This window comes from Sapajus apella, unplaced genomic scaffold, assembly GCF_009761245.1.
Source record: "Sapajus apella isolate SASKATOON/1434 unplaced genomic scaffold, GSC_monkey_1.0 scaffold14, whole genome shotgun sequence".
Classification (NCBI taxonomy): domain Eukaryota; kingdom Metazoa; phylum Chordata; class Mammalia; order Primates; family Cebidae; genus Sapajus; species Sapajus apella.
In genome coordinates, this window is record NW_022436954.1 from 6,200,214 (window position 1) to 6,226,372 (window position 26,159).

A 26,159-nucleotide genomic window follows, 5' to 3' on the forward strand; every position below is an offset into this window, starting at 1 on the left:
CGCGCGGCGGGAGCTCTGAGGTCGCGGGACTAGCGGGCGAGTCAGTACCTCAAGCGGACTTCGTTCGAGGTCGGCGCCCTCCCTTTTCAGAGAGCACTTCTTAGTGGGTATTCTGGCGGGGGCCATCTTTCTGAGGCCTCCAAGGACCCCTAATCAGTGTGTCAGACACAGCCTGACCGAGCCTGGGAGCCACCTGGCGCTGGGGTAACGGCACACAAAAAAAACGGCTCGGGGTCCTCTGGAAGTTATCTTTGCGTTTCTGTTTATTTCTGAGGGAAGTTTCCGGCCCAGGCCCCACCTCCACAGCCGAAGTGCAGCCCCCTCCCCGCTGAGGTCCCTTTCTCAGTGCCGGACTCCCGGGACACTAGCAGGCTCCCCCAGCATCCAGGCCGTGCCGCTGCAGGGCTCCCACGTGGAGGCCATGGGACTGGCGCGCAGGCTGCAGGCCGAGATGGTGCGAGGATGAGACGGGGCCCCCAGGCCTGTGCCCCCTGCCTCGAGCGAGTGACCGGGCACAGAGATGCCGGGATCCCTGTCATCTGCCGACTCCAGGGACTGCTCTTTCCCCATTCCACACCCAGCGCCCCTAACCGCGACCTTTTTTTTTTTTTTTTTTTTGAGAGGGAGTCTAGCTCTGTCATCCTGGGTGGAGTGCAGTGGCGCGATCTTGGCTCACTACCACCTCAGCCTCCTGGGTTCAAGAGATTCTCCTGGCTCAGCCTTCCGAATAGCTGGGATTACAGGCATGCACTGCCACGCTCGGCTAATTTTTGTGTTTTTGGTAGAGATAGGGTTTCACCATGTTGGCCAGGCTGGTCTTGAACTCCAGACATCAAGTGATCCACCTGCCTCTGCCTCCCAAAGTGCTGGGATTACAGGCATGAGCCACCGCACCTGGCCACACCCCGCCTTCTTACCACACACTTTCTCCAGGAACTAAAGTGTTCCTTCTGGTCTATACCCACCCTCCAACCCGGGCTAGCAGTTGCCATGAAAACAAGATTTCTTCCCTTGAAACATTTCCTGTCACATCATGTCTTGATTTGAATGAGTTTCTGGCTTTCAAATGCCTGATTGCACCTTGCAAGTAAATATGAGTCATGTAACTGAGATTGTGCAGCTCCCCAGAGCCTTGATTGAATTTTGGCATCTGGGCACATGGACAGAAAGATGCCAGCAGGTATACTTTGCTGAACATCTTTTCCTTTTTTGAATTCTAGTTCCTTTGTGAGTTCATCTGCAGGTAGGAAGCCACAGTTTCCAGCAATCTATCTAGAATCTCTCTTTGAATATCTCCTTGGCATCTCAAACTTGAGCATGTCCAGATACAGACTCAACGTCTTGCCCTCAAAAATTTACTTTCCAAGGCTCCTGTTTTTGGGAAGTGGTGCTTTTACCTCTTCAGTTACTTGCCAAAGCAACCTGGAGTCATTGCTCTCTCTCACCTCTCTCAAGTCACCAAGTTATTACTAGGCAACTTCCAAATCAGTCCACTTCATCTTCACCTTTATCACAGTAGACCAGGCTACTGTCAGCTTCTGCCTTGAGCCGGAGAAGGCTCCTAGCTGGTCTTTCATCTGTTCTTGTTCCGGGTTGTTTCCCACATTGCAGCCAGGAGGGGTGTTTTTTTTTGTTTTGTTTTGTTTTTTTAAGTCACAGCCATCTGGTCATGTCATTTTTTTATTATACCCTTCAGTGCCTCCTGGTTGCTCTTACGGTAGATTCCACAACCTGTAACGTGGTTTATAAGAAAGGCCCTCATCCCTTCTCTACAATTTCTCCCTAGATGATCTCATCTATTCCAGTAGTTTCACATACCATCTAAACACTGGTGACTCAAATGTATATTTCTGTCTTGATTTCTGTCCCTCACACACTAGGAGATTGCCTCCTTGGTATATCCACTTGGATGTCTCATAGGCCTCTTAGACTTAAAACAGAACCACTAATTTCCCCTGCTCCCTCCCACCCCAAATCTCTTCCCCTAGAATTATTCCCCATCTCAGTAGAGTATGTACCATTGTCTACCTAATTACAAAGGCAAAAAACCTGAGAGCCTTCCTTGATTCACACATCTAGTTCATTAGTCTAAAATATATCTCAACTCCAACTATTTACTTATTTCTAAAATCCCAAGTCCAAATCAGCAGCATCTTTCTCCTGGATGACTACAGAAAGCTTCCTAAATTGTCTCCCTGCTTCTGCTCCTGTCCCCTTACAGTTCATCTTCCTTTCAGGCACCAGACATTTAGATATTTTGGACCAAGCATGGTGGCTCATGCTTGTAATTCCAGCACTTAGGGAGACTGAGGTGGGCAGATTGCTTGAGCTCAGGAGTTTGAGACCAGCCTGGGTAACATGGTGAAACCTCACCTCTGCAAAAATTAGCCGGTATGGTGGTGAGTACCTATAGTCTCAGCTACTTGGGAGGCTGAGGTGGGGGACTGCTTGAGCCTGGGATGTTAAGGCTGCACTGAGCTGTGATTGTGCCACTGTACTCTAGCCTGTGTGCCAGAGAGAAATCCTGTCTCAAAAATAAATAAAAATAGATATTTAGATGTTTGTGAAGCATACATCACATCATTTATCTTCCCCTTATAAAATACTTAGCATAAAATCTGAACTTTTTACAATGGCCTACAAGCCTTACATGATCTGGTCCCTGCCTGACACTCCATCTTCATCTTCCTCCTCTCTGTCTTCATTCTCAATGTTCTAGCCACATTGACCTTTCTGTCCATTAAACTGCTCATCAAAGGCATCCGTGCTTGCTGATTTTTCTGCTTGGAATGCTTTTCCGCATGATCATTGCTCCCTTCCATGAAGGCCTCAACTCGGTTGTGATCTCTTCTGAAAGGTCATCACTGGCCATCCTAACTAAAGCAGGCTTCTAGTCATCCTAAATTAAAACCATATCTTATTTTCTTCACACTACTTAGAGTACCTCAATTTATATTTATTGATTTATATGTTTAATGTTGCTCTCCACACCTCCTGAAATGTAAGCCCATAAAGACAAGGAATCATGTCTCTCTTGTTACTTATCATATTAGTGCCCAGAACAGTGCCTGATGCACTGATGGGTCTCTGATATGTGCTGACTGACTGACTTATCTGTATAGTCTCACCTTGTAACACTGCCTTTCTTGCCCACCCTATTTGGGTTTCTGTACTTTTGTCTTTTGAAAGCGCCATGCTTTTTCTCAACTGAGTACTCTTGTACCTGCTATTTCCCTACCCACCCCAGACCCAGCATCCACTCTTCATTTGTGCCTCACTAGCTCATATTCTGCCTTTAGAAATTAGTCACTTAATGCTGAGCGCGGTGGCTCACGACTGTAATCCGAGCACTTTGGGAGGCCAAGGCAGGCAGAGCACGAGGTCGGGAGTTTGAGACCAGCCTGACCAACATGGTGAAACCCTGTCTCTACTAAAAATACAAAAATTAGCTGGACATGGTGGTGCATGCCTGTAATCCCAGCTACTCAGGAGGCTGAGGCAGGAGAATCACTTGAACCTGGCAGGCGGAGGTTGCAGTAAACTGAGATCACACCACTCTACTCCAGCCTGGGTGACAGAGTAAGACTCTGTTTCAAATAAATAAATATATATATATAAATAAGTCACTTACTTAGAGTGGGATTCCCTGACATGTTATGGGGAAACGTAACCTAGAACCTAGGTTCTAGGCTACATGTCTCCTATCTTTTATTGTAGCAGGCATCACATTTAAAATTATTTATAAGCTCTGTGCAGGCAAGGAACAACTTCTTAAGTGCTCCCTACTTCATCTATAGCCCTTAGTTGTTTCTTTTTCTTTCTTTTTCTTTTTGAGACAGAGTTTTGTTCTTGTTGCCTGGGCTGGAATGCAATGGCATGATCTTTCCTCACTGCAACTTCCGCTTCCCGAGTTCAAGCAATTCTCTTGCCTCAGCCTCTGGAGTCGCTGGGATTACAGGCACGCGCCACCACGCCCAGCTAATTTTTTGTATTTTTGGTAGAGACGGAGTTTCACCATATTAGCCAGGATGGTCTCAATCTCCTGAACTTGTGATCCACCCTCCTTAGCCTCCTAAAGTGCTGGGATTACAGGCGTGAGCCACTGCGCCTGTCATTTCTTGGGTATTTTCTTTTTTTCTTTTTTTTTTTTTTTTTTTGAGGCGGAGTTTCACTCATGTTACCCAGGCTGGAGTGCAATGGCGCGATCTCGGCTCACCGCAACCTCCGCCTCCTGGGTTCAGGCAATTCTCCTGCCTCAGCCTCCTGAGTAGCTGGGATTACAGGCACGCGCCACCATGCCCAGCTGATTTTTTGTATTTTTAGTAGAGACGGGGTTTCACCATGTTGACCAGGATGGTCTCGATCTCTTGACCTCGTGATCCACCCGCCTCGGCCTCCCAAAGTGCTGGGATTATAGGCTTGAGCCACCGCGCCCGGCCGATTTCTTGGGTATTTTCAAGGAAAAGTTCTTGGTTGGAATTTGTCTAATTTTGCATTGAAATTAAAGCTAATCAGTTTTGCACGTGTGCTCTCTTTTAAGAATTGATTTCCTAGAAAATTTTGCTCTCTTGAATTTGCTTTTTTTTTGAAATGGAGTCTCATTCTATCCCTCAAGTGCAGTAGTGCCATCTTGGCTCACTGCAACCTCTGCCTACCACATTCAAGCGATTTTCATGCCTCAGTCTCCCAAGTAGCTGGGATTACAGGTGCCTGCCACCACATCTGGCTAATTTTTATATTTTTAGTAGAGATGGAGTTTCACCATCTTGGCCAGACTGGTCTCAAACTCCTGACCTCAGGTGATCCACCCATCTTGGCCTCCCAAAGTGCTGGGATTACAAGCATGAGCCACCACGAAAGGCTTTGAATTTACTTTTCTAGTGAAGCATTAGGGAGAAACTCTTCAAATATATCATAATGGCTAACGTTTATATAATACTCTAGAATTTACAAAGTGGCTACTTACAGCATTATATCATTTAATCCACACACTCCAGGGGCCGTTGGAATCCCCATTTGTAGATGGAGAAACTAGGAAATGAAGAGGTTAAGTGACTTGCTCAGGGACTAATGGCTAATAGTGGCAGAAGCAGGACTCAAGCCTTGGTCCTCCAATTCCAAATCTTCGTCTTTTGCACTTTATCATATGGCCTGTAACTCTTCTTCCTTTGTTTTAATACCATGGTTTGTGATCACATAAAAATGTGTGGAGAGTCTGAGCCTTCATATGCAAGATCTCATCAACTTAATAATAGTTACTGGGACATAGTATCACCATGGCCACAGTACTCAATGTTGGAAAATAACCCTGTGAAATATTTGAACCACTACTCCTATGTGGTTGTTTGGGATATGCAGTCATCTAATCTTTATTTTCAAATGAGGTAATTAGTGTATGGTGTTTGTTTCTGAAGGAGGCAGCCAGCAATTAACAGGAACAGGCCCTAGCTGGAAGAGGATTGTTTTTTCTTCTTTCAGACAACCAGCTGTGATATAGCACATGAAATTTCCTCTTTGGACTGTCATTTCCAACAAATGTCTATCATTTCCTTTGCTCTGATGCCCCATCCCCCTGTTGGGGGTGGAGTGGGAGGCAAGTTATTGCATCCTAGTGGAATCCCCTGGCTAGATGGCCGTGGCTCATGCCTGTAATCCAGCCCTTTGGGAGGCCGAGGCAGGAGGATCACTTGAGGCCAGGAGTTCAAGACCACCCTGGGCAACATAGTCAGACCCTGTTTCCAAAAATTTTAAAAATCAGCTGGGCATGGTGGTACACACCTGTAGTCCTAGCCACTCAGGAGGCTGAAGTGGGAGGATCGCTTGAGCCTAGGATTTTGAGGCTGCAGTGAGCTATGATTAAACCACTGTATTCTAGCTTGGATGGCAGAGCAAGACCCTGTCTCTTAAAAAAAAAAAAAATCTAGGCATGGTGGTTCATACTTGCAATCCCAGCACTTTGGGAGGCTGAGGCAGGCAGATTGCCTGAGGTCAGGAGTTCAAGACCAGCCTGGCCAACATGGTGAAGCCCCATCTCTACTAAATATATAAAAATTAGCTGGGCATGGTGGCATGCACCTGTAGTCCCTGCTACTTAGGAAGCTGAGACAGGAGTATGACTTGAACCTGGGAGGCAGAGGTTGCAGTGAGCCAAGATCGCGCCACTGCACTCCAGCCTGGGTGACAGAGTAAGACCCTGTTTCAAAAAAACAAAAACAAAAAAAGAATCCTTGGAAGAATTAAGGGTTAAATTTCTGTGGCTGCAATGTAAGTCTCACCAGGTGGGCTCCCTGCCTACTGAGAAGAGTCATCTGGCACCAAAACATCAAAACTAGCCTGGGTTCCTGCCATGCCTTCAGCATAGGGCATCAGTAAGTTTTTCTCAGGATATGATCGGCACTTCGCCTCTGGGGACTGTGCAGTTGGCACAACTATTTCTTTTCATTTTTGACTGCAATTCTAGTCTAAATAGTCTCATGGGCTCTGGCTGCAATCTCCTGTCATTCTAATCCCAAGCAGCCAAGATCAGACACTGGAGTATCTCTTTACGGGCAGCCCCAGACTTGAACTTTGGAAATTGTGGGAAATTCCATTCTTTGGGCACATAGAACTTGTGACTGTACGATAGAAGAGCTTCTACCATGGAAGTATTTTCCCTGCTGAGTAGAAATGGCATCAGAATAATATGGAGAAAGGCATTATGAAAATAGTTTTTTGGGTGTATATGATATTTTACTACTTTAAAAAGTGATTTATGTTTATTATGTTTTTTTCCTCCTTATAACCCCAGGAAGCAGATTGGCAGAGTGGTTAAGAATACCAAGTCTGGATCTGTATTGCCTTAGTTTAAATTCACATTCCAACATTTATAGCTATGGGCAGTTTATTTCATCCCTCAGTGCCTCAGTTTCCTCACCTATCAAATTTAGACTTAGAGACGTCTAGTGAGGATTAGAATAGGGCATGGCAAAAGTTGATATAGAGCATTGTTATTGTGTAAGTAAGAAAACCAAGTTTCAGAGAAATTAGGGACATTGGACTGAGATTCAAAGTCAGATTCTCCTTATTTTGGGCCTGTTCTGTCTACTCCATCTTAGCTGCCTCTGAAAGCAATACCTTGTATATTTGTAGGGTACTCTTCTATGTCGCTAGTTTTGATCCTTAGGAACTCTGGAACTTCTCTAATTATTTATTTTTATTTCTTCCATCTCTCCTCATTCCTTAACTCCCCACAGAGAGGACCTTAAGTGGACAGAGATTCTAGAACAGGAGAAATAAAACAGTAAGTGCTAGGGGTATAGTACGCACTCTTGGGACACAGGGAAGCCTCACAAATGGTGGAGAGGAAGAGTAATTGATAGATCTAGAAAATAAGCCATTCCTTGGTACCACTCAAAAACGTTAATGTACAACCTCATTTGCTACATTGGTTGTGGCGGGGAGTTGTAGTGACATCTTAATTTCATCTAAAATTGATAGCAAACATCCTCCTAATTGGTGTATCCTTTGGATTGTATCATTATTTAACTTGAGCTCTCTCTGTATCCACTGAGATTCCAGTGAAAGTGGGGAGGAGAGAACAGATTCAAGAGATACTTGGAGGTCTGGAGTGGTGGCTCATATCTGTAATCCCAGAACTTTTGGGAGGCTGAGGCAGATGGTTCACCTGAGGTTGGGAGTTCGAGACCAGCCTGACCAACATGGAGAAACAAATACAAAATTGGCCAGGCATGGTGGCACATGCCTGGAATCCCAGCTACTTAGAAGACTGAGGCAGGAGAATCACTTGAACCTGGGAGGTTAGGTTGTGGTGAGCCGAGACTGTACTGCTACACTCCAGCTTGGGCAACAAGAGCAAAACTCCATTTCAAAAAGAGAGAGAGAGAGAGAGAGAGAGATACTTGGGAGAAACATTTAATTCTAACAAAGACCCTGTGAGTCATCAGGGCAGATATTCATATCATTAGTCTTATGGAAGAGAAACGATTTGCACAAGATCATAAATGACAAAACTTGTATTCTGGTCTTTTTCCCCATGCAGGTAGGAGAATGGTCCAAGTGATGAATAGCAGCATTGATCCTGGTACATAAGCAGTAGTGCTGAGTGTGGACCTTTTACTCATGAAGAGATGTTACAAATTGGGCAGGTTCCCTTTCCTGTAAATAAGGAGTAATCTTTAGCTTTTTAGTAATTCTCTAATATTTCTATTTTATTTAGGACATCATTTGGGAGCAATGAGTTTAAAACCCTTTACCTACCCATTTCCAGAGACAAGATTTCTTCATGCAGGATCCAATGTGTATAAATTCAAAATCAGATACGGGAACAGTATCAGGTAATTTCAAAGGTAGGAGGGTAGTCTATGTAAACATCGGTTAGTGCTAGTGCATTCCCACAGGTCACTCCTTTTCTACCTTCAGCCAGGTGAGTTCAGGAGAGTGGTAAAGTAGCATCTTGCAGAATGTCTTTCCCAGGAATTTTATATTCAATATATATATATATTATTCATATGAGTCTCTAAACTAGGAACAGCATATCTTTTTTTTTTTTTTTAAGAGAACTGGATCTCACTGTGTTGTCCAGGCTAGTCTCAAACCTCTGGCCTCAAGCAGTCCTCTCACCTCTGCCTCCCTAAGTATTGGGATTATAGGTATGAGCCAACATACCCAGCCTAGGACCTATGTTTGAAGCAGTGTTTCTCAAAATTTTTCATCTCGGGCCCAGGAGCAGTGGCTCATGCCTGTAATCCCAGCAGTTTGGGAGGCCAAGGTGGATGGATCACTTGAGGTCAGGAGTTCAAGACCAGCCTTGCCAACATGGTAAAACCCTGCCTCTACTAAAAATCCAAAAATTAGCCGAGCATTGTGGTAGGCGCCTGTCATCCCAGCTATTCGGGAGACTGGGGGCAGGTGAATTGCTTGAACCTGGAAGGTGGAGGTTGCAGTGAGATGAGATTGTGCCACTGCACTCCAGCCTGGGCGACAGAGAAAAAAAAATTTCATCTCAGGACTCCCTTGAAATGTTTCTTTTTTTCTTTTTTTTCCCAAGACAGGGTTTCATGTATAGTGGTGTGATCACTGCAACCTAGACCTGCTGGGCTCAAGGGATCCTCCCACCTCAGCCTCCAGAGTGGCTAGGACTACAGGCATAGTGCCACTACACCTGGCTAATTTTAAAATTATTTTTGGTAGAAGTGAAGTCTCACTATTTTGCTCAGGCTGGTCTCAAACCCCTGGGCCCAAGGTATCTTCCCTTCTCTGCCTTCTGAAGTGTTGGGATTCCAGGCATGAGCCACCCGTACCCAACTTGCATTCCTTAAAATTATTAAGGACCCCAAAGAGCTTTTGATTATATCTGTCAATATTTGTCATAAAAATTAAAGCAAAAAATTAAAATGGTGTTTATTAATTTAAGAATAATATATGCAAGAAGTACAATATTATTAAAGTTATATTTAGTGAGCCAGGTGTGATGGTTTATTCCTGTAATCTCAGCACTTTGGGAGGCCGAGGTGGGTGGATCACGAGGTCAAGAGATTGAGACCATCCTGGCCAACGTGGTGAAACCCTGTCTCTACTAAAAATACAAAAAAATTAGCCGGGTGTGGTGGCACGTGCCTGTGGTCTCAGCTACTCGGGAGAGTGAGGCAGAAGAATCGCTTGAATCCAGGAGGCGGAGGTTGCAGTGAGCCAAGATTACGCCACTGCACTCCAGCCTGGCGACAGAGCAAGACTCCATCTCAAAAATAAATAAATAAATAAAATTATATTTAAAAATTGAGAAGATTGGCATTATTTACAGTCCTGGGATTTACCCCAGGGTTGCCAGGATGGTTTCAACATGTAAAAACCCATCAGACCTGTAATCCCAGCACTTAGAGAGGCTGAGGTGGGTGGATCACTTGAAGTCAGGAGATCCAGACCAGCCTCCCCAACATGACAAAACCCCATCCATACTAAAATTCAAAAAAAAAAGCCAGGCGTGTTGGCATGAGCCTGTAGTCCCAGCTATTCAGGAGGCTAAGGCAGGAGAATTGCTTAAACCTGGAAGGTGGAGGTTGCAGTGAGCCAAGATCTTGCCTCTGCAACGCATTTGGTCAAACCCAGTAATCACCCTTTCAGGATAAAAACACTCAATTAAAAAAAAAAAAAAAAAAAAAAACACTTGGCTGGTCACAGTGGCTCACACCTGTAATACCAGCACTTTGGGAGGTCAAGTCAGACAGATCACCTGAGGTCAGGAGTTCAAAACCAGCCTGGCCAACATGGTGAAAACCTGCCTCTAGGCTAAAAATACAAAAAGTAGCCGGTGTGGTGGCAGGCACCTATAATCCCAGCTACTCAGTAGGCTGAGGCAGGAGAATCGCTTGAACCTGGGAGGCAGAGGTTGTAGTGAGCCAAGATTGTGCCATTGTACTCCAGCCTGGGCAACAACAGCAAAATTCTATCTCAAAAAAATAAATAAATAAATAAATAAGCTTATATGTATTTGGAATTTGGAAAGGTAGGACTATATCCCTCTTAGATCATTGTGGATATTCTTTGACCCTATGACAAAACTGGACAAATCATAGTTTGGGTTTTTTTTTTAATTGGTAATTTTTTAAAGATTAGTTGCAAAATGTGGAATCTGAAATTATATCATGAACTTTTTGAAGTCTGTTACATTAAAATATATTGGTCTTTGTTGTTCTTTGAATGTTTGACCTAGGAGGATTTTTGTTTTTGTTTTTGTTTTTATTGCATTTTAGGTTTTGGTGTTTTGTTTTTTTGAGACGGTGTTTCAAGCTTGTTGTCCAGGCTGGAGTACAATGGTGTGATCTTGGCTCACTGCAACCTCCGCCTCCCAGGTTCATGTGAGTCTCCTGCCTTGGCCTCCCAAGTAGCTGGGATTTCAGGCAGCTGCCACCAAGCCTGGCTAATTTTTTATATTTTTATTTTTATTTTACTTTATTTATTTATTTATTTATTTGATACAGAGTTTTGCTCTTGTTGTCTAGGCTAGAATGCAATGGCACCATCTCAGCTCACTGCAACCTCCGCCTCCTGGGTTCAAGCGATTCTCCTGCCTCAGCCGCCTGAGTAGCTGGGATTCCAGGCATGCGCCACCATGCCCAGCTAATTTTTGTATCATTAGTAGAGATGGGGTTTCTCCATGTTGGTCAGACTGGTCTCCAACTCCCAACCTCAGGTGATCCACCCTCCTCAGCTTCCCAGTGTGCTGGGATTATAGCGTGAGCCACCAAGCCTGCCTGACCTAGGATGATTTTGTAACATGATGCGTTTCATTGGTCATTTGGAATATTTTGGTTCACTAACTTATGCAGATCCTCCAAATATCGACACATTTCATTATACAGTATCAAAAAATATTTGTTCATATCACCACAATCTTAAAAGTGTTAAAGTATTTAGAAACTGTCAAACTCACAATGGCGGACAGAAATTTTCCAAAATTTAAATTTTCACTTGAAAGGCCAAAATTTATTGGTGACAACAAGTATTGTCAGTTGTTTTCCTTTATTTGACATGCTTATTTTATTCATTTTTAACAAAATGTCTATCAAACTCCCAAGTATGAATAACAACCATAGTTTGTCTGTTAGCTAATCATTCAAGTAAAATATTCCATGAAGAAAAGCAGAGACGGTTCAGTTTGCAGCTTGAACAGTCGCACAAGTGAGTTTCCCTAAAATAACCATCATATTTTGGTATGCAGCAGAAGTGCTTTATGCATACTTTGTGTTTTCTCATATAACATTTAAAAGATATGTAGTCAAAGATTTGAGATTTTATAAAATGATTGCTTTTCTTCTTTTTTTTTTTTCCTACTGCTTCCTCAAGGATATTCAGTGAAACAGGATTTTTTTTTCTTATGCAGCCGTAAAGATTACTTTGACTTTCATATCCGAGTCATGGCACCAAAGGGAAAATAAAAAGATTGCTTTGACTGATAGTACAGCCTAATGCAACTGGCTAGATTTGTGCTAAGGCGCTAGCAATTTTGCCCACCATTGCTTTTGCAATCATGGTTACAAATATTAACATAGTGAGAAAGGCAAATTGTATCTTAGTAGTATTATGAAAATAGTTTTACCCTGGCAGACCCATTGAAAGGGTCTTCAGGCTAGGCACGGTGGCTCACGCCTATAGTCCTAGCACTCTGGGAGGCTGAGGTGGGCGGATCACGAGGTCAAGAGATCGAGACCATCCTGGCCAACATGATGAAGCCCCATCTCTACTAAAAATACAAAAAATTAGCTGGTCATGGTAGTGTGTGTCTGTAGTCCCATCTACTTGGGAGGCTGAGGCAGGAGGATCGCTTGAACCTGGGAGGTGGAGGTTGCAGTGAGCCGAGATTACGCCAGTGCATTCCAGCCTGGCAACAGAGTGAGACTCCATCTCAAAAAAAAGGGGGGGGGTCTTCAAAACCCTTAAGGGTCCCCAAAGCACACTTAAAAGTACAACTGCTCTAACAAATGATTAACTTTCACAGTGGGAATTTCAGATCTTAGCAGGCTAACTAAGAAGTCATTTTGGTACAGCCTGTACCAATGTTCAGACCATACCATGTAGGTGATCACTTCTTCCTCATAAGCATTGGGGCAGCACACACAATTGTTACTTATGTTTTTTTAGCTCAGTGGAAGTGTTGTTTTTGCCCTAGTAGAGTCTACTCTCTCCGGAGCTTTCCTTCATGTCTTACTTGTCTCTTGTCTGTTTACCTTCTAGAGGAGAAGAGATAGAAGATAAGGCAGTCATCATCCAGGAGCTGGAGGTAGGGAAAGAAGCATACAACTTGCGGAAAAGTTATTCTTTAAGCTAAGGATACATCCACATTCAGGTTTTAATTATTTCTTACAAACTGAGTTAAAACTTCCACTTGATAACTTGGCTTCTCCCTGCCACATCTCCTTTGCAAAGAAACTTTACTGTTTTTCCAGGGAAATGTAAAGCTTTTATTCTTTCTCAGTTTTCCTAGGTGAAGTGTCAGCACCTTTGAGGCTGAGCGCTTTTTGTTTCTACCAGAATTCCAAGCCTTGGGCAGCTCTCTTTTGTGGCAGCTGGCATAGAGAAAGCTTCTGGAGGACTGCCTCCTTCCAGGGCTCTGGGAAACCTTACCATCGCAACCACTGCCTGGTACTTGACGTTCAGGAAACTTGACTGTAAATACACAGACAAGGCTACTGTGTCTTCATTTTAATTGGAAACATTTGCAAGTGCCTTATTCTGACTTCATTTTCATTCCTTTCTACCCAATTCCTTTAGCTTTAGGCTTAGGAAAGAAGACTGAGCAGGTGGTCAGCTTTACAAATGGTGAAAGCAATGGACAAGGAATTAGTGTTGTGGGGGTTGGCCCTGGATTCCAGTCCTGGTGTAGCCACCAATTAGCTGCCTGGCCCTTGGAAAATCTTGTATCAGTTTGGATCTTAATTGCCTCATTTGGAAAATGAGAGGTTTAAACTAGCTTTTACTTTTCTGACTTCACAATTCAGTGATTTATGACTATTGTGATTTCTTAATAAGACATATTCCTCCACATTTCAAAGCAATTAAATACACTTAAACACAAAACTCTGTGAAACCAAAACTGAGTCATACCCTTAAGAAGGTACCTCTTTGGCTAAGTGTTAAAAGATACATTAGGATCTTGCAGGACCCTGAAGGATGTCATTATGAATAAGTTATTTTAATATGGGCCCAAGAAAATGTTATACCTATTTTAATTAAGAGCAGAGCAGACTTTATTTCACTTTGCTTCCATTAACCTGTGCAGTGAAAAGCTCAAGGAAGCATAGCAGAGAGGAGGGAACACAGACTTTGGAGCCAGGCAAACCTAGATTTGAATTCTCCGTAGTAGGATATGTCTAGCTTATAATTATAATAGCTAATATTTATTGAGTAATTACTATGGGCAGTGTTCTGCCATTCACAGTGTGACTTTGAGCAAATTACCTACCCTCTCTGAGTCTGTTTCCTTACCTGTCAAATGAGGTTAATAAAGAAGGCCTGTTTAAAGATTGAGCATTAGAAATAGATGTCTGCAATGCCTGCCACACAGTAGCTCAATAATTAGTAGCTTGAGCGTATTTACATTCAATACATATCATATTAAAACTTCCAAGGTACATTTGGTATGCATATGCATCTTTCTCTTATGCTCACTAGTTTGGGGGCAGATGTTACTCTCTTTTCTTCATTTAGAGAACATTTACTGAGGCCGGGTGCTGTGGCTCATGCCTGTAATCCCAGCACTTTGGAAGGCTGAGGCAGGTGGATTACCTGAGGTCAGGAGTTTAAGACCAGCCTGGCCAATGTAGTGAAACCCCGTATCTACTAAAAATACAAAAATTAGCTGGGCGTGGTGGCATGTGCTTGTAGTCCTAGCTACTCAGGAAGCTGAGGCAGGAGAATTGTTAGAACCCGGGAGGTGGAGGTTGCAGTGAGCCAAGATCACGCCACTGCACTCCAGCCTGGGAAACAGAGCGAGCGAGACTCCATCTCAAAAATAAAATAAAATAAAATGAAACAAAACATTTACTGAGAAGCAGGCTAGCCTACCGGTTAAGAGTAGGAGTCTGGAACCCCACTGCCTTGGTTCAGATCTTGGCCCAGCTCTTTCTAGCTACGTAACCTAGAATACATTTTTTCACCTCTCTTTGTTTCCTCATCTGTAAAATGGGAATAACAGAATTGCCTATCTCACAGCGTTTTTGTGAGAGTTAAATTAATCAATAAGTATGAAAACAATAACAAAGCCAGGCTCAGTGGCTCATGCCTGTAATCCCAGCACTTTGGGAGGCCGAGGCGGGTGGATCACCTGAGGTCAGGAGTTTGGAACCAGCCTGGCCAAAAAAGTGAAACCCTATCTCTACTAAAAATACAAAAATTAGCCAGGTGTGGTGGCAGGCACCTGTAATCCCAGCTACTTGGGAGACTGAGGCAAGAGAATCGCTTGGACCCAGGAGGCAGAGGTTGCAGTGAGCAGAGACCATGCCATTGCACTCCAGACTCCAGTCTTGGCAACAAGAATGAAACTCCATCTCAAAAAACAAAAACAAAGTAAAACAGTAATAATTCTCATAGTAATTACTCAATAAATATTAGCCATTATAATTATAAGCTAGACACTATGCTACTATGGAGAATACGGAGATAAACAAGATATCATTTCTTTTTTTTTTAATTAATTTATTTTACTTTAGGTGCATACCATATCTGGTATTTCTCCCCGTGTTATCCCTCCCCACCCTCCCCACCACCAATGTCTCTCCCTTACCCACCCTTAACTGTCCCCAGTGTGTGATGCTCCTTTCCCTGAGTCCACATATTCTCATTGTTCAACACCCATCTATGAGTGAGAACATGTGGTGTTTGGCTTTCTGTTCTTGTGTCAGTTTGCTGAGAATGACGGTTTCCAGATCCATCCAAGTCCCTACAAAGGACACAAACTCATCATTTTTTATGGCTGCGTAGTATTCTATGGTGTATATGTACCACATTTTCTTTGTCCAGTCTATCATTGATGGGCATTTGGGTTGGTTCCAGGTCTTTGCTATTGTACACAGGGCTGCAATGAACATACGTGTACATGTGTCTTTATAGTAGAATGATTTATACAAAAATTAGACAGGTGTGGTGGCACATGCCTGTAGTCCCAGCTACTGGGGAAGCTGAGGTGGGAGGATCACTTGAGCCCAGGAGGTGGAGGTTGCAGTGAGCAGAGATCACGCAACTGCACTTCATCCTGGGCCACAAAGCAAGACTCTCAAAAAAAAAAAAAAGAAATGGCGAATCAGAACACATGTTAAAGGAGCAACAGATAGTTCAGTTTTGATAGTATGTAGGGTATGTGACTAGCAGTGACAAATATAAACAAAGATTGGCTGAGATTCAACAGTGTTAAAGTCATTTCAAATATGTTTTTCAGGATTCTGTCCGTGTGGTCTTGGGAAACTTGGACAATCTTCAGCCCTTTGCTACAGAACACTTCATTGTATTTCCCTGTATCCTTTTTTTTTTTTTTTTTTTTGAGATGGAGTGGGATGGAGTCTTGCTCTGTTGCCCAGGCTGGAGTACAATGGTGCGATCTCGGCTCACTGCAACCTCCTCAGCCTCCTGAGTAGCTGGGATTACAGGAGCATACCACCACGCCCTGCTAATTTTTGTATTTTTAGTAGAGGCGGGGTTTCACAATGTTGGCCAGGCTGGTCTCAAACTCCTGACCTTAGGTGATCCACTCAGCTCTGCCTCCCAAAGTGCTGGTAGGATTACAGGCATGGGCCACCATGCCTGGCCTATCCTTTCTTTTCTGGGTAGAACATTGTAGACTCAAATGGAAGTAGCAAAATCATAGGCAGTTTGGAGGGTAGGTCAGGGGAAGGAGAGAGAGTCTCGTCCCTAAAATAGTACTTAGGGATGCATACTGCCATCTTTCCTCGCTCCTTAGCAGCATTTCCCAGATAAAAGCAAATGGGAGAGAGTTTCCCACCTGAAATTCAAACATGGGGAAATTATCTTGATCCCCTACCCATTTGTTTTTACTCTATACGTGGAGATGAAATGGTTCCATGAAAACCTGTCACCTGGTAAGTGGAATGACGTGGATAGCAGAGAAGAAAGTGGTTTAGCAGTGCCAGCTGGATATGGTGAAATGGGCCACTGGATTGGGCTCCAGCCACACAGTACACAGGTCAGGATCATGTGCTGCAGGCCAGATTAACCAGTTCAAATACTGATGGCCTTGCCACTTAATAGCTATGTGAAATTAGATAAGTTACTTAATCTTTCTGTGCCTCCCTTGTGAAATGGTGAAGAATAATACTAGTACCTATATCATTGAGTTGTGATTAGGATTAAATATATAAATACTAGTAGATGAAAAGCACAAAAAGTCTGACTTAATCAATGAAAGATAACTATTATATAAATGCTTCCATTAAAGAGAATTCCATGATTTTCACTTTAGAGGTGTCTTAGAGGTATCTCCCAATTTTATTTTTATTTAGACAGGGTCTCACTCTGTCACCAGGCTGGAGTACAGTGGTGTGATCATAGATCACTGTAACCTCTAACTCCTGGGCTCAAGTGATCCTTCTGCCTCAGCTTCCCAAGTAGCTGGGACTATAGGTGTGTATGACCATGCCCGGCTAATTTTTTTTTTTTTTTTAAAGTAGAGACAGGGGTCTTACTTTATTGCCCAGGCTGGTCTCAAACTCCTGGGCTCAAGTGATCCTCCCACTTCAGCATCCCAAAACACTGGGATTACAGACATGGGCCACTGTGCCCACTCCCAATTTTTATTCTCTGAGTGCCATGGCTATTCTTGCTGATTGAGGGACAAGTAAATGTTACCCTTTTGATTTGAAAAGGGATGCAGGCTGGGTACGGTGGCTCATGCCTATAATCCCAGCACTTTGGGAGGCCAAGGCAGGAGGATCACTTGAAGCCAGGAGTTTGAGACCAGCCTGGCCAATATGGCAAAACCCCATCTCTGCTAAAAATATAAAATGTAGCCTGGCATGGTGGCACATGCCTGTAATGGCAGCTACTCAGGAGGCTGAGGCAGGAGAATCCCTTGAACCTGGAAAGTAGAGGTTATGGTGAGCCAAGATTGTACCACTGCACTTCCACCTGCGCAACAGAGCTAGCTCCATCTCAAAAAACAGAAAAGTGGTGCAAAGGCCTTGCCTCAAAATATCCTTCTTTTTCATTTGTTACAGATAGCCGAAGTTCTGCTTTTTTTCTTTTGTAGTAAGGATCGTCCCCTTTTTAAACCCTTTCTAGCTTGTAGATTATAATCATTCTGAAACAGGAGGAAGAGAGTTTGAAGACACTATTTTTAGGGGAAATGGTACCAGGTAGAAGGGAGAAGGGCACATGAGAAGGCTTTGTCTAGGGTCAGTTCCAAAAAATAAATAGTAGCCAGAAATCCAGGTAAAACAGAGTCTTGGCAGGGTGTAGTGGCTCATGCCTATAATTCAGCCTGGGTGACAGAGAGAGACCTCGTCTCCAAATTTTTTTTTAAAAGTCTAATCTATTAAGACACTCACATTTCCTATTGTAGGGAAACCACTAAATGACAGTCCTCTTGGGTTGGTAAGTTTGCCTTTTCTGTACAAAATGAAAATTGCCTTCATCACCTTCTGTTGTCCAAAAAATCCTCCTCTTGTCTCTTCCTCTTACTTTGCCTCTCAGTTGCTGCCCAGGTCCAATCAGAACTGTAAATATAAGACTGTATTTTCCCCCTTGGCTAGATTTCTGATACCGTGTCTATAACAGAATGTCTATTCTTACTCGCAAAGCTGGTGTTAAAAGTTGCCTTTGGCAGTTTAAGGATGGGGAGCTCTCTTCACTATGCCTTCATGAACTGTGAACAGCTCTGGAAAAGGAGTAGTCACAGGCATCTGCTTCCTCTCTGAAGTTCCCAGCTGAGAAGAAAGCAGTAGGAGCTGTGATGAAACGAAAACACGTGGATGAGCCCAGCTCCCCCAGCAGGCCAGGGCTGGACAGGTCAGTGGTGTGGGGAGAGAGGCTCATGCCTGCATCCTGGTTAGGCTTTACCAGCTGTCACTATTGGTTGATCCTGTCCTTCAGTGAGTCACTTTATTTTTTAGGACTTCATCAGTATCTGCCTATTCCAGTTGATGGACTGAGGAAAAGGAACAAGTTAATATTTATAATATGATTTGAACACAGTCCCTTTGTCAGCAAAGTATGATTTTTCTGTTCATCAAGATGAAGGCTGAGAGGAAATACAATCCGATTTAACTGAATTCAGGACATTCCATAATACTTACTATGCTAATATCATCAGAAGGCACAAGACTTATGAAGTCTCAGAATATTATACAAAAACATAGGGAAACTCGAAAGAGTAAGAACAAATTCTATTTTATCCAGTGAGCGGTTAGCTTTTGGAACCTTAAGAGGCAGTCCAGACTAAAATGTAAATGTTTGCAAGGCGGTCTGTATCTATCGGGGTGGGGTGCTGTGATCTTAGGGGGAATGTTGTTGTTGTGGAGGCTACTTATATTCTTTCAATTCTCTATTGGGGACAAAATGAGTCAGTAAGACAGTTCAGTCATTCTTATTAGCATGCTAGAAAGCTAATAAGAATGCTGCTGGAATAATCCAAGGTGTGGTTTGTTCCCTAGCCCAAGATACTTCCACCCTAGGCCCACAGAGAATAGCTACCCTTTTCCCGAAACTCTGTAGACCCCTAGACATATAGGAAAAGTAAGAGAGACCACTAGGAAGCTGACCTCATGTCCTCCAGATGTACATGGAGGTAAAGAAGTAGGGAGCTCCCTTCCAAGCCAGGTGGAATGTGAGGGTACTTGAAGGTATGAAGCTTTGCTCTGTTCCATTCGACTGAATTTTCTATGGAAATGAGGTCTCAGATTTTCCCTTTCTCTGGGTTTTGATGCGCAATCAAATATTTCAAAATCTGATACCTGCTGTCAGTCACATTTTCACTTTCTCAAACCCCAGATCCCTAAAGGTCTCAAACTGGGATTCCGCTGTGAATTAAAGCAGCACCCAAAGAAAATTTGGCCACCCAATTTATTCTGCCAGCCAGGAGTGGTATAAAAATAGCCAACCTGCTGAAATATTCATTTGGGTCACATTTGCTTGAACGTAGTGATTTTGCCTCTGCCAGTAACATTTCCTGCATATTTCCCCCCGACCTCAGGGTCAACATAGGGCCTTCCAGTCAAGGCCCCAGCGAAAAGAAGCCCCCTGTGGAAACCAGAAGAGTAAGTACCAAAATGGAGACTTAGAGGCTGTTAGCTGTTCCTGTTCTGTTACAAGTCAGGATTCCAGTTACCAGCACATCTTGGTTTTTAGTGCAGATTGAATTAACTGAACTCATTCTCGGGTTTCACTGTCTGCAGAATAACATTCAACTATTATGCCCTTGCCACAACCCATCCCCAAGTGGCTGCATAATACACGCATCGATGAATCTTTTTGTTAAAAAGTCCTCTCTTTGCCGGGCATGGTGGCTCACGCCTATAATCCCAGCGCTTTGGAAGGCTTAAGTGGAGCAGATCACCTAAAGTTAGGAGTTTGAGACCAGGCTGGCCACACTGGTGAGACCCTGTCTGTACTAAAAATACAAAAAACTAGCTGGGCATGGTGGTGCACACCTGTAATCCCAGCTACTTGGGAGGCTGAGACGGGAGAATCGCTTGAACCCGGGAGGCGGAGGTTGCAGCGAGCCAAGATCGTGCCACAGCACTCCAGCCTGGACAACAGAGTGAGACTCTATTTCAAAAAAAAAAAAAAGAAAGTCCCCTCTTCTCAGCTTAAAAAGCTGCTTGTACTCAGCAGTTGAAATAAGAAAATATGTCTGTATAGAACTGAGGTGTGATCCAGTATAGAATTTTCCCTTTAGAAAACTTTTTGCCTTCATCTACACTGAAGTCTGAGTCTAGGAACATCTAGTTTTAACAAATGAGCTAGGCATGTATCAGCACTGATAAGTGGTAAGAGAAAACTTCTAGAGCAGTGAAGGGTTGGCCCCTGATGGGATTAGATTTCATTTATGGGGTCTGTTTCCCATTTAGATATTCATATATCTGCTACCCCTCCTCCATTTCAGGACTTCTTTTCTATGTAGTCTCTAAAATAGTGACTTCTTTTTTGCCTCCCCACTTTAAATAGCTATTAGCTGGTATCCATGCCTGAAAGAGCCTTCCTTTTTTGTCTACGTCTCTAAAGTAGCTCTGACCCTAAGTATCCAAACACAATTCACTTGATCTGTTATGGAACAAACAGATAAATAAAAGTTTGTTCGAAAACAGAGCATCTGAATTGTGTTTGGATACTTAGTGAGACGGAGTTTCGCTCTTGTTACCCAGGCTGGAGTGCAATGGCACGATCTCGGCTCACCGCAACCTCCGCCTCCTGGGTTCAGGCAATTCTCCTGCCTCAGCCTCCTGAGTAGCTGGGACTACAGGCACGCGCCACCATGCCCAGCTAATTTTTTGTAGTTTTTAGTAGAGACGGGGTTTCACCATGTTGACCAGGATGGTCTCGATCTCTTGACCTCGTGATCCACCCGCCTCGGCCTCCCAAAGTGCTGGGATTACAGGCTTGAGCCACCGCGCCCGGCCCCAGATTTTCTTTTCTTTTCCTTCCTTCCTTCCTTCTTTCTCTCCTTCCTTCCTTCCCTTTCTTTCTTTTTCTTTCTCTTTCTTTTTCTTTCTCCTCCCTCCCTCCCTCTTTCTTTTCCTTTCTTTCTCCTTCTTTGTTTATTTCTTCTTTCTCCCTTTCCTTCTCTCTCTTTCTTTCCTTCCTTCCTTCTTTTCTTTTTCTGTCTCGCTCTGTCTCCAGGCTGGAGTGCAGTGGCATGACCTCAGCTCATCACAGCCTCAACCTCTGCCTCCCAGGTTCAAGCAATTCTCCTGCTTCAGCCTCCTGAGTAGCTGGGACTACAGGTGTGTGCCACCAGGCCCAGATAATTTTTTGTATTTTTAATAGAGACAGGGTTTCACCGTCTTAGCCAGGATGCTCTCTATCTCCTGACCTTGTGATCCACCTGCCTTGGCCTCCCAAAATACTGGGGTTATAAGCATGAACCACTGTGCCTGGCCTTTTTTTTTTTTTTTTTTTGAGATCGAGTCATGCTCTGTTGCCCAGGCTGGAGTGCAGTGATGCCATCTCGGCTCACTGCAACCTCCACCTCTCAGACTCAAGTGATCCTCTCATTTCAGCCTCTGGAGAAGTTGGGACTAGTGGTGTGTGTCACCACACCCAGCTAATTTTTGTATTTTTTGTAGAGATGGGATTTTGCCATGTTGCCCAGGATGCAGTCAACAAATTTTCATTGAGTGTCTAAATGTGCCAAGTATCAGGGATACTTGGCAACAGCCCTAAAAACACCAACAGTGTATGGCTAGGCAGACGATTACTGACAGATGTGCCGTGTGCAGGGTCAGAAGGAAGCACCGAATACAAAGAGAACATAAAGTGGCCAGGAGGGAAGGATTCCCAGAGTAGCTTATAGTACAGTGCTAAGAAATGTTACTGAAGAATCAGAATGGACTGGATCTTGAAAAGCCTTGAGACTACCTTCAAGATCACAGGAATTCTCTAAAATATTTTTAAGTAGAAAAATGAAGTTATTTTCATTTTTAAAGGATTGTTCTGTCTCCTGCTTAGAAGGCATTGTGTTAGGTGCTCAGACACACACAAACATATGTGAACCCTGATTTCTTTTTCTAGGAGCTTGTAATTTAGTTGGGAAAGGACTGTATCCTTGGGGATTTACACCTCTGCCTCTGTGACAGGGGCAGAGTCCGGGGCCCCGGTTGTGCTGTGGCCAGCTGGCCCGCTGAGTGATTTTGGGCGGATAGTCAACCCCTTCTATGCTTCCCATTCTTTAGGGTGGTAAGAAAAAAGAAATGAGAAAGTACATGAGGAGTACATGAAGCTCTGGAGAACAAAGACACTTTATACAACCAAGATAATTACTATTAAAGGAACATTTTCCTCGCTCTCTACCCTTCGTACCTTCCTATTCTTAGTTTGACACATCATCTCTCTCAAGAACGGTACCCACAGCTTCTTACTCAACATAATTACCTTTTCAACCTGATTCTGGCTTTAGAAAAAAACTCTAGTAAAAGGAACATGTTTATTGATTTTGACTCAAAGCCCAAAGACATTCACCATCGTGGACCCTGTTCCCAGGAAGATGATTTCTCCTAGATTAAAGTGATCACAGTGACTCTCAGTGTAAGTCACTTGAGCTGGAAAAATTGAATTTGCTCCTATGGTCCATTGCTTAATATGTTCTGCCCCCTTTACATGGAGTTAAGCGTGCAGGATCACAGTCACTGTGCATGTGCGTGTCTGAACACATTGGGGGCCTGTGTAGGGAAAACTTAGAAGAATACAACAAGTGTCTTTGTTTTATAAGAAGTGTTTTGTGGAGAATGGGAAGGAAGAGGAGAACCCCCTTGCCTTTGTTACTTCAGGTCCCAGATAGAAAGATCCAGACCTTGGAAGGATAAAAATTGGGAGGGAGTAGATGAATGGCCCAGAAGTGAAACAGACTAACTTCACATAGCATTTTGTTGTTATTGTTGTTTTCCTGTATCTGCTTGAACTGCACTTCTAAACAGATCTGGCCCTGAACATACAGAGGACAGTCTTACATCAGGTTTTCAGAGTATTATGTTCGATGGAGGTCCCAGATGTACCTTCAGTCTGAGTTCCAGCTATAATGCTTTTCCTCTCTTACAACTCTTTCTTGAGAAGACATCTCTCAAGATTTTGGGAGAGTACAAAAAAGCTACACTGTCTTGTGAGGGGACTCTTCCCTGGTTCAGAGGTAGGCTGTATGTCTGTCCCAGGGCCTTTGCCCTCTTGTTCCTCCTACCAACTTTAATAGATGCTTTCACTAAGGCCACTGTATGCAGCAGGATTAAAGCCCCAAACGATAGTTTCGTTAAATTTGTAAGAATCCCTCAAGGCAGAAACCAGAGCTTGGCCTTCTAAATTCCATCTCCACTCTCTCTAGAAAAGGTAAAAATGGTCTCCTCCTCACCAGAGTTCCCTGTTGCTTTTATAGGAATGTGACTTAGGTGGCTGTCCATGTGGTCTGGGATTTGAGCAGTTTGTGAATAGGCTCAGTTCAGAGATATCTGCCATTCTAACCTGAAGCTTATTCTTAGGATGGGGGCAAGTCCTAGCTTTTCTTTTTTCTTTCTCTTTTCCTTTTTTTTTTTTTCTCTGAGACGGAGTTTCACTCTTGTTGCCCAGGCTGGAGTGCAATGGCGTGATGTTAGCTCACCGCAACCTCCGCCTCCCAGGTTCAAGCGATTCTCCTGCCTCAGCCTCCTGAGTAGCTGGGATTACAGGCATGTGCCACCATGCCTGGCTTATTTTGTATTTTTAGTAGAGATGGGGTTTCTCCATGTTGGTCAGGTTGGTCTTGAACTCCTGACCTCATGATCTGCCCGCCTTGGCCTCCCAAAGTGCTGGGATTACAGATGTGAGCCACCACGCCCGGCCTAGTCCTAGCTTGTCTAGAGACTTGCCATGCCTCTGCCTCCCAGAGCCTACCTTTACAGTCTGCAGCCCTTTGCGCTAGAACTCTTCACCATGGGAGCTAAGCTATGAGGATGCAAGGCTTAAGAATGATACAACGGACTGGGCCGGGCATGGTGGCTCACACCTGTAATCCCAGCACTTTGGCCAAGGTGGGCGGATCATGAGGTCAGGAATTCGAGACCAGCCTGACCAACATGGTGAAACCCCATCTCTACTAAAAATACAAAAATTTTCCAGGTGTGGTGGTACATGCCTGTAATCCCAGCTACTCAGGAAGCTGAGGCAGGAGACTTGCTTGAACCTGGGAGGCAGAGGTTGGGGTGAGCCAAGATCTCGCCATTGCACTCTAGCCCGGGCAACAAGAGCGAAACTCCATCTCAAAAAAAAAAGAATGATACAGTGGACTTTGGAGACTGGCAGGAAAGGGTGGGAAGGGGGTGAGGCATAAAAGATTACACATTTGGTATCGTATACACTGCTTGGGTGATGAGCGCACCAAAATCTCAGAAATCACCACTAAGAAAACTTATTCATGTAACCAAACACCTGCTCCCTAAAAACCTATTGAAATAAAATTTTTTTAATGGGAAAAAAATTCAGTAAACTGCATATCCAAAAGTAAAAAAAAAGAACTCTTCACCAGCAAAACAGCTCAAGGAGCTCCATCACTGCTGGGCGGGTAAAGCCCGTAGGTTCTGATTGGGTAAAGGGAAGAGTATCCAGTGGCAGAGATTCCCAAAAAAAATAGAACCATATTTCTGACTATCAAGGTGTTTACTGGAAAAATGTGAGCCTGGAGTCAGGTTATAAAATGTCCTCTTCAGAGTACAAAGAAATTTCAATAAAGCAGCAGCACATGGAGAAATAATAAGATTGTGTTGTATTGTGCTGGCTGCTAATGCCACAGTCATGTTTTCACCATGCCTGGCTCTAGCCATGCTGATCCTATTTATTTAATGGCACTGCGCCCTCATACATCATGTCCCTGTATGGAATGCCTTGCTGTGACTGACCATCTCCTCACCCCTGTTATGACAAAAATCCCACTCATCCATCAAGGCTCCATTCAAATATCACTTCTCCTGTGAAGCCTTCCTTGACTAATGACACCTGCTCCATTAACATCCTCCTCAGCAACGAAAGCACTGTCTATGGATTCGTTGGGTGGTCTTATCACACTTTTTTTTTTTTTAAGACAGAGTCGGCTGGGCGCAGTGGCTTACGCTTGTAATCCCAGCACTTTGGGAGGCTGAGGCAGACGGATCATGAGGTCAAGAGATTGAGACCATCCTGGCCAACATGGTGAAACCCCATCTCTTCTAAAAATGCAAAAATTAGCCAGGCATGATGGCACGTGCCTGTAGTCCCAGCTACTCAGGAGGCTGAGGCAGAAAAATCACCTGAACCTGGGAGCCGAAGATTGCTGTGAGCCAAGATTGCGCCACTGTGCTCCAGCCTGGCGACAGAGCAAGACTCTGTCAAAAAAAAAAAAAAGTGTGAAAAACAACCAAAAAAAAAAAAAACTGGAGTCTCCCTCTGTCACCCAGGCTGGAGTGCAATGGCACAACCTTGGCTCACTGCAACCTCCGCCTCCCGGGTTCAAGTGATTCTCCTGCCTTAGCCTCCCAACTAGCTGAGATTACAGGTGCCCACCACCACACCTGACTGATTTTTTGGTATTTTCAGTAGAGACAGAGTTTCACCATGTTGGCCAGGATGGTCTCGAACTGCTGACCTCAGGTGATCCACCCACCTTGGCCTCTCAAAGTGCTGAGATTACAGGTGTGAGCCATCATGCCTGGCCATCATGCTGTCTTAAAATTGACTAAGTTTATGTCTATTTTGCCCCATAGATTATACATTTTTCCAAGATAAATTTAAGGTCCTCCTGATTTCTGAAACTTCAGTATTCTGTCCTTGATCATAGTAGGCACTCAGTAATATGGGATGATAAGTTAAACCCAGCTTGATTTATTCTTGGCTCTTAAATCTTATTGTTTTAGTGGGACAGTGGTTAGGATGTTGAAATGAAAAAAGGACAGTCCTATGGAAAGAAATGTAGAACCTGTGTAGGCAGTCAGAAGCCAGGCCCCAGT

The 26,159-nt window shown here is 43.9% G+C and overlaps 1 protein-coding gene across 4 annotated transcripts in view; it reads left to right on the forward strand.

The window, feature by feature from the left end:
* MAJIN (membrane anchored junction protein) overlaps window positions 1-26,159 on the forward strand; it is a 30,877-nt gene continuing 4,718 nt past the window's right edge. For 2 of the 4 annotated variants that reach the window (XM_032282898.1, XM_032282901.1), the window contains exons 1-9: window positions 1-204; window positions 1,089-1,180; window positions 8,216-8,333; window positions 12,730-12,775; window positions 15,929-16,004; window positions 16,461-16,586; window positions 18,065-18,096; window positions 18,422-18,510; window positions 19,694-19,757. In XM_032282898.1, the coding sequence (XP_032138789.1) occupies window positions 1,159-1,180; window positions 8,216-8,333; window positions 12,730-12,775; window positions 15,929-16,004; window positions 16,461-16,586; window positions 18,065-18,096; window positions 18,422-18,510; window positions 19,694-19,757 (573 nt within the window). In that variant the 5' untranslated portion in view covers window positions 1-204; window positions 1,089-1,158. The remainder of the gene's footprint in view (window positions 205-1,088; window positions 1,181-8,215; window positions 8,334-12,729; window positions 12,776-15,928; window positions 16,005-16,460; window positions 16,587-18,064; window positions 18,097-18,421; window positions 18,511-19,693; window positions 19,758-26,159) is intronic. The other 2 variants (XM_032282900.1, XM_032282899.1) reach the window with 2 other exon arrangements.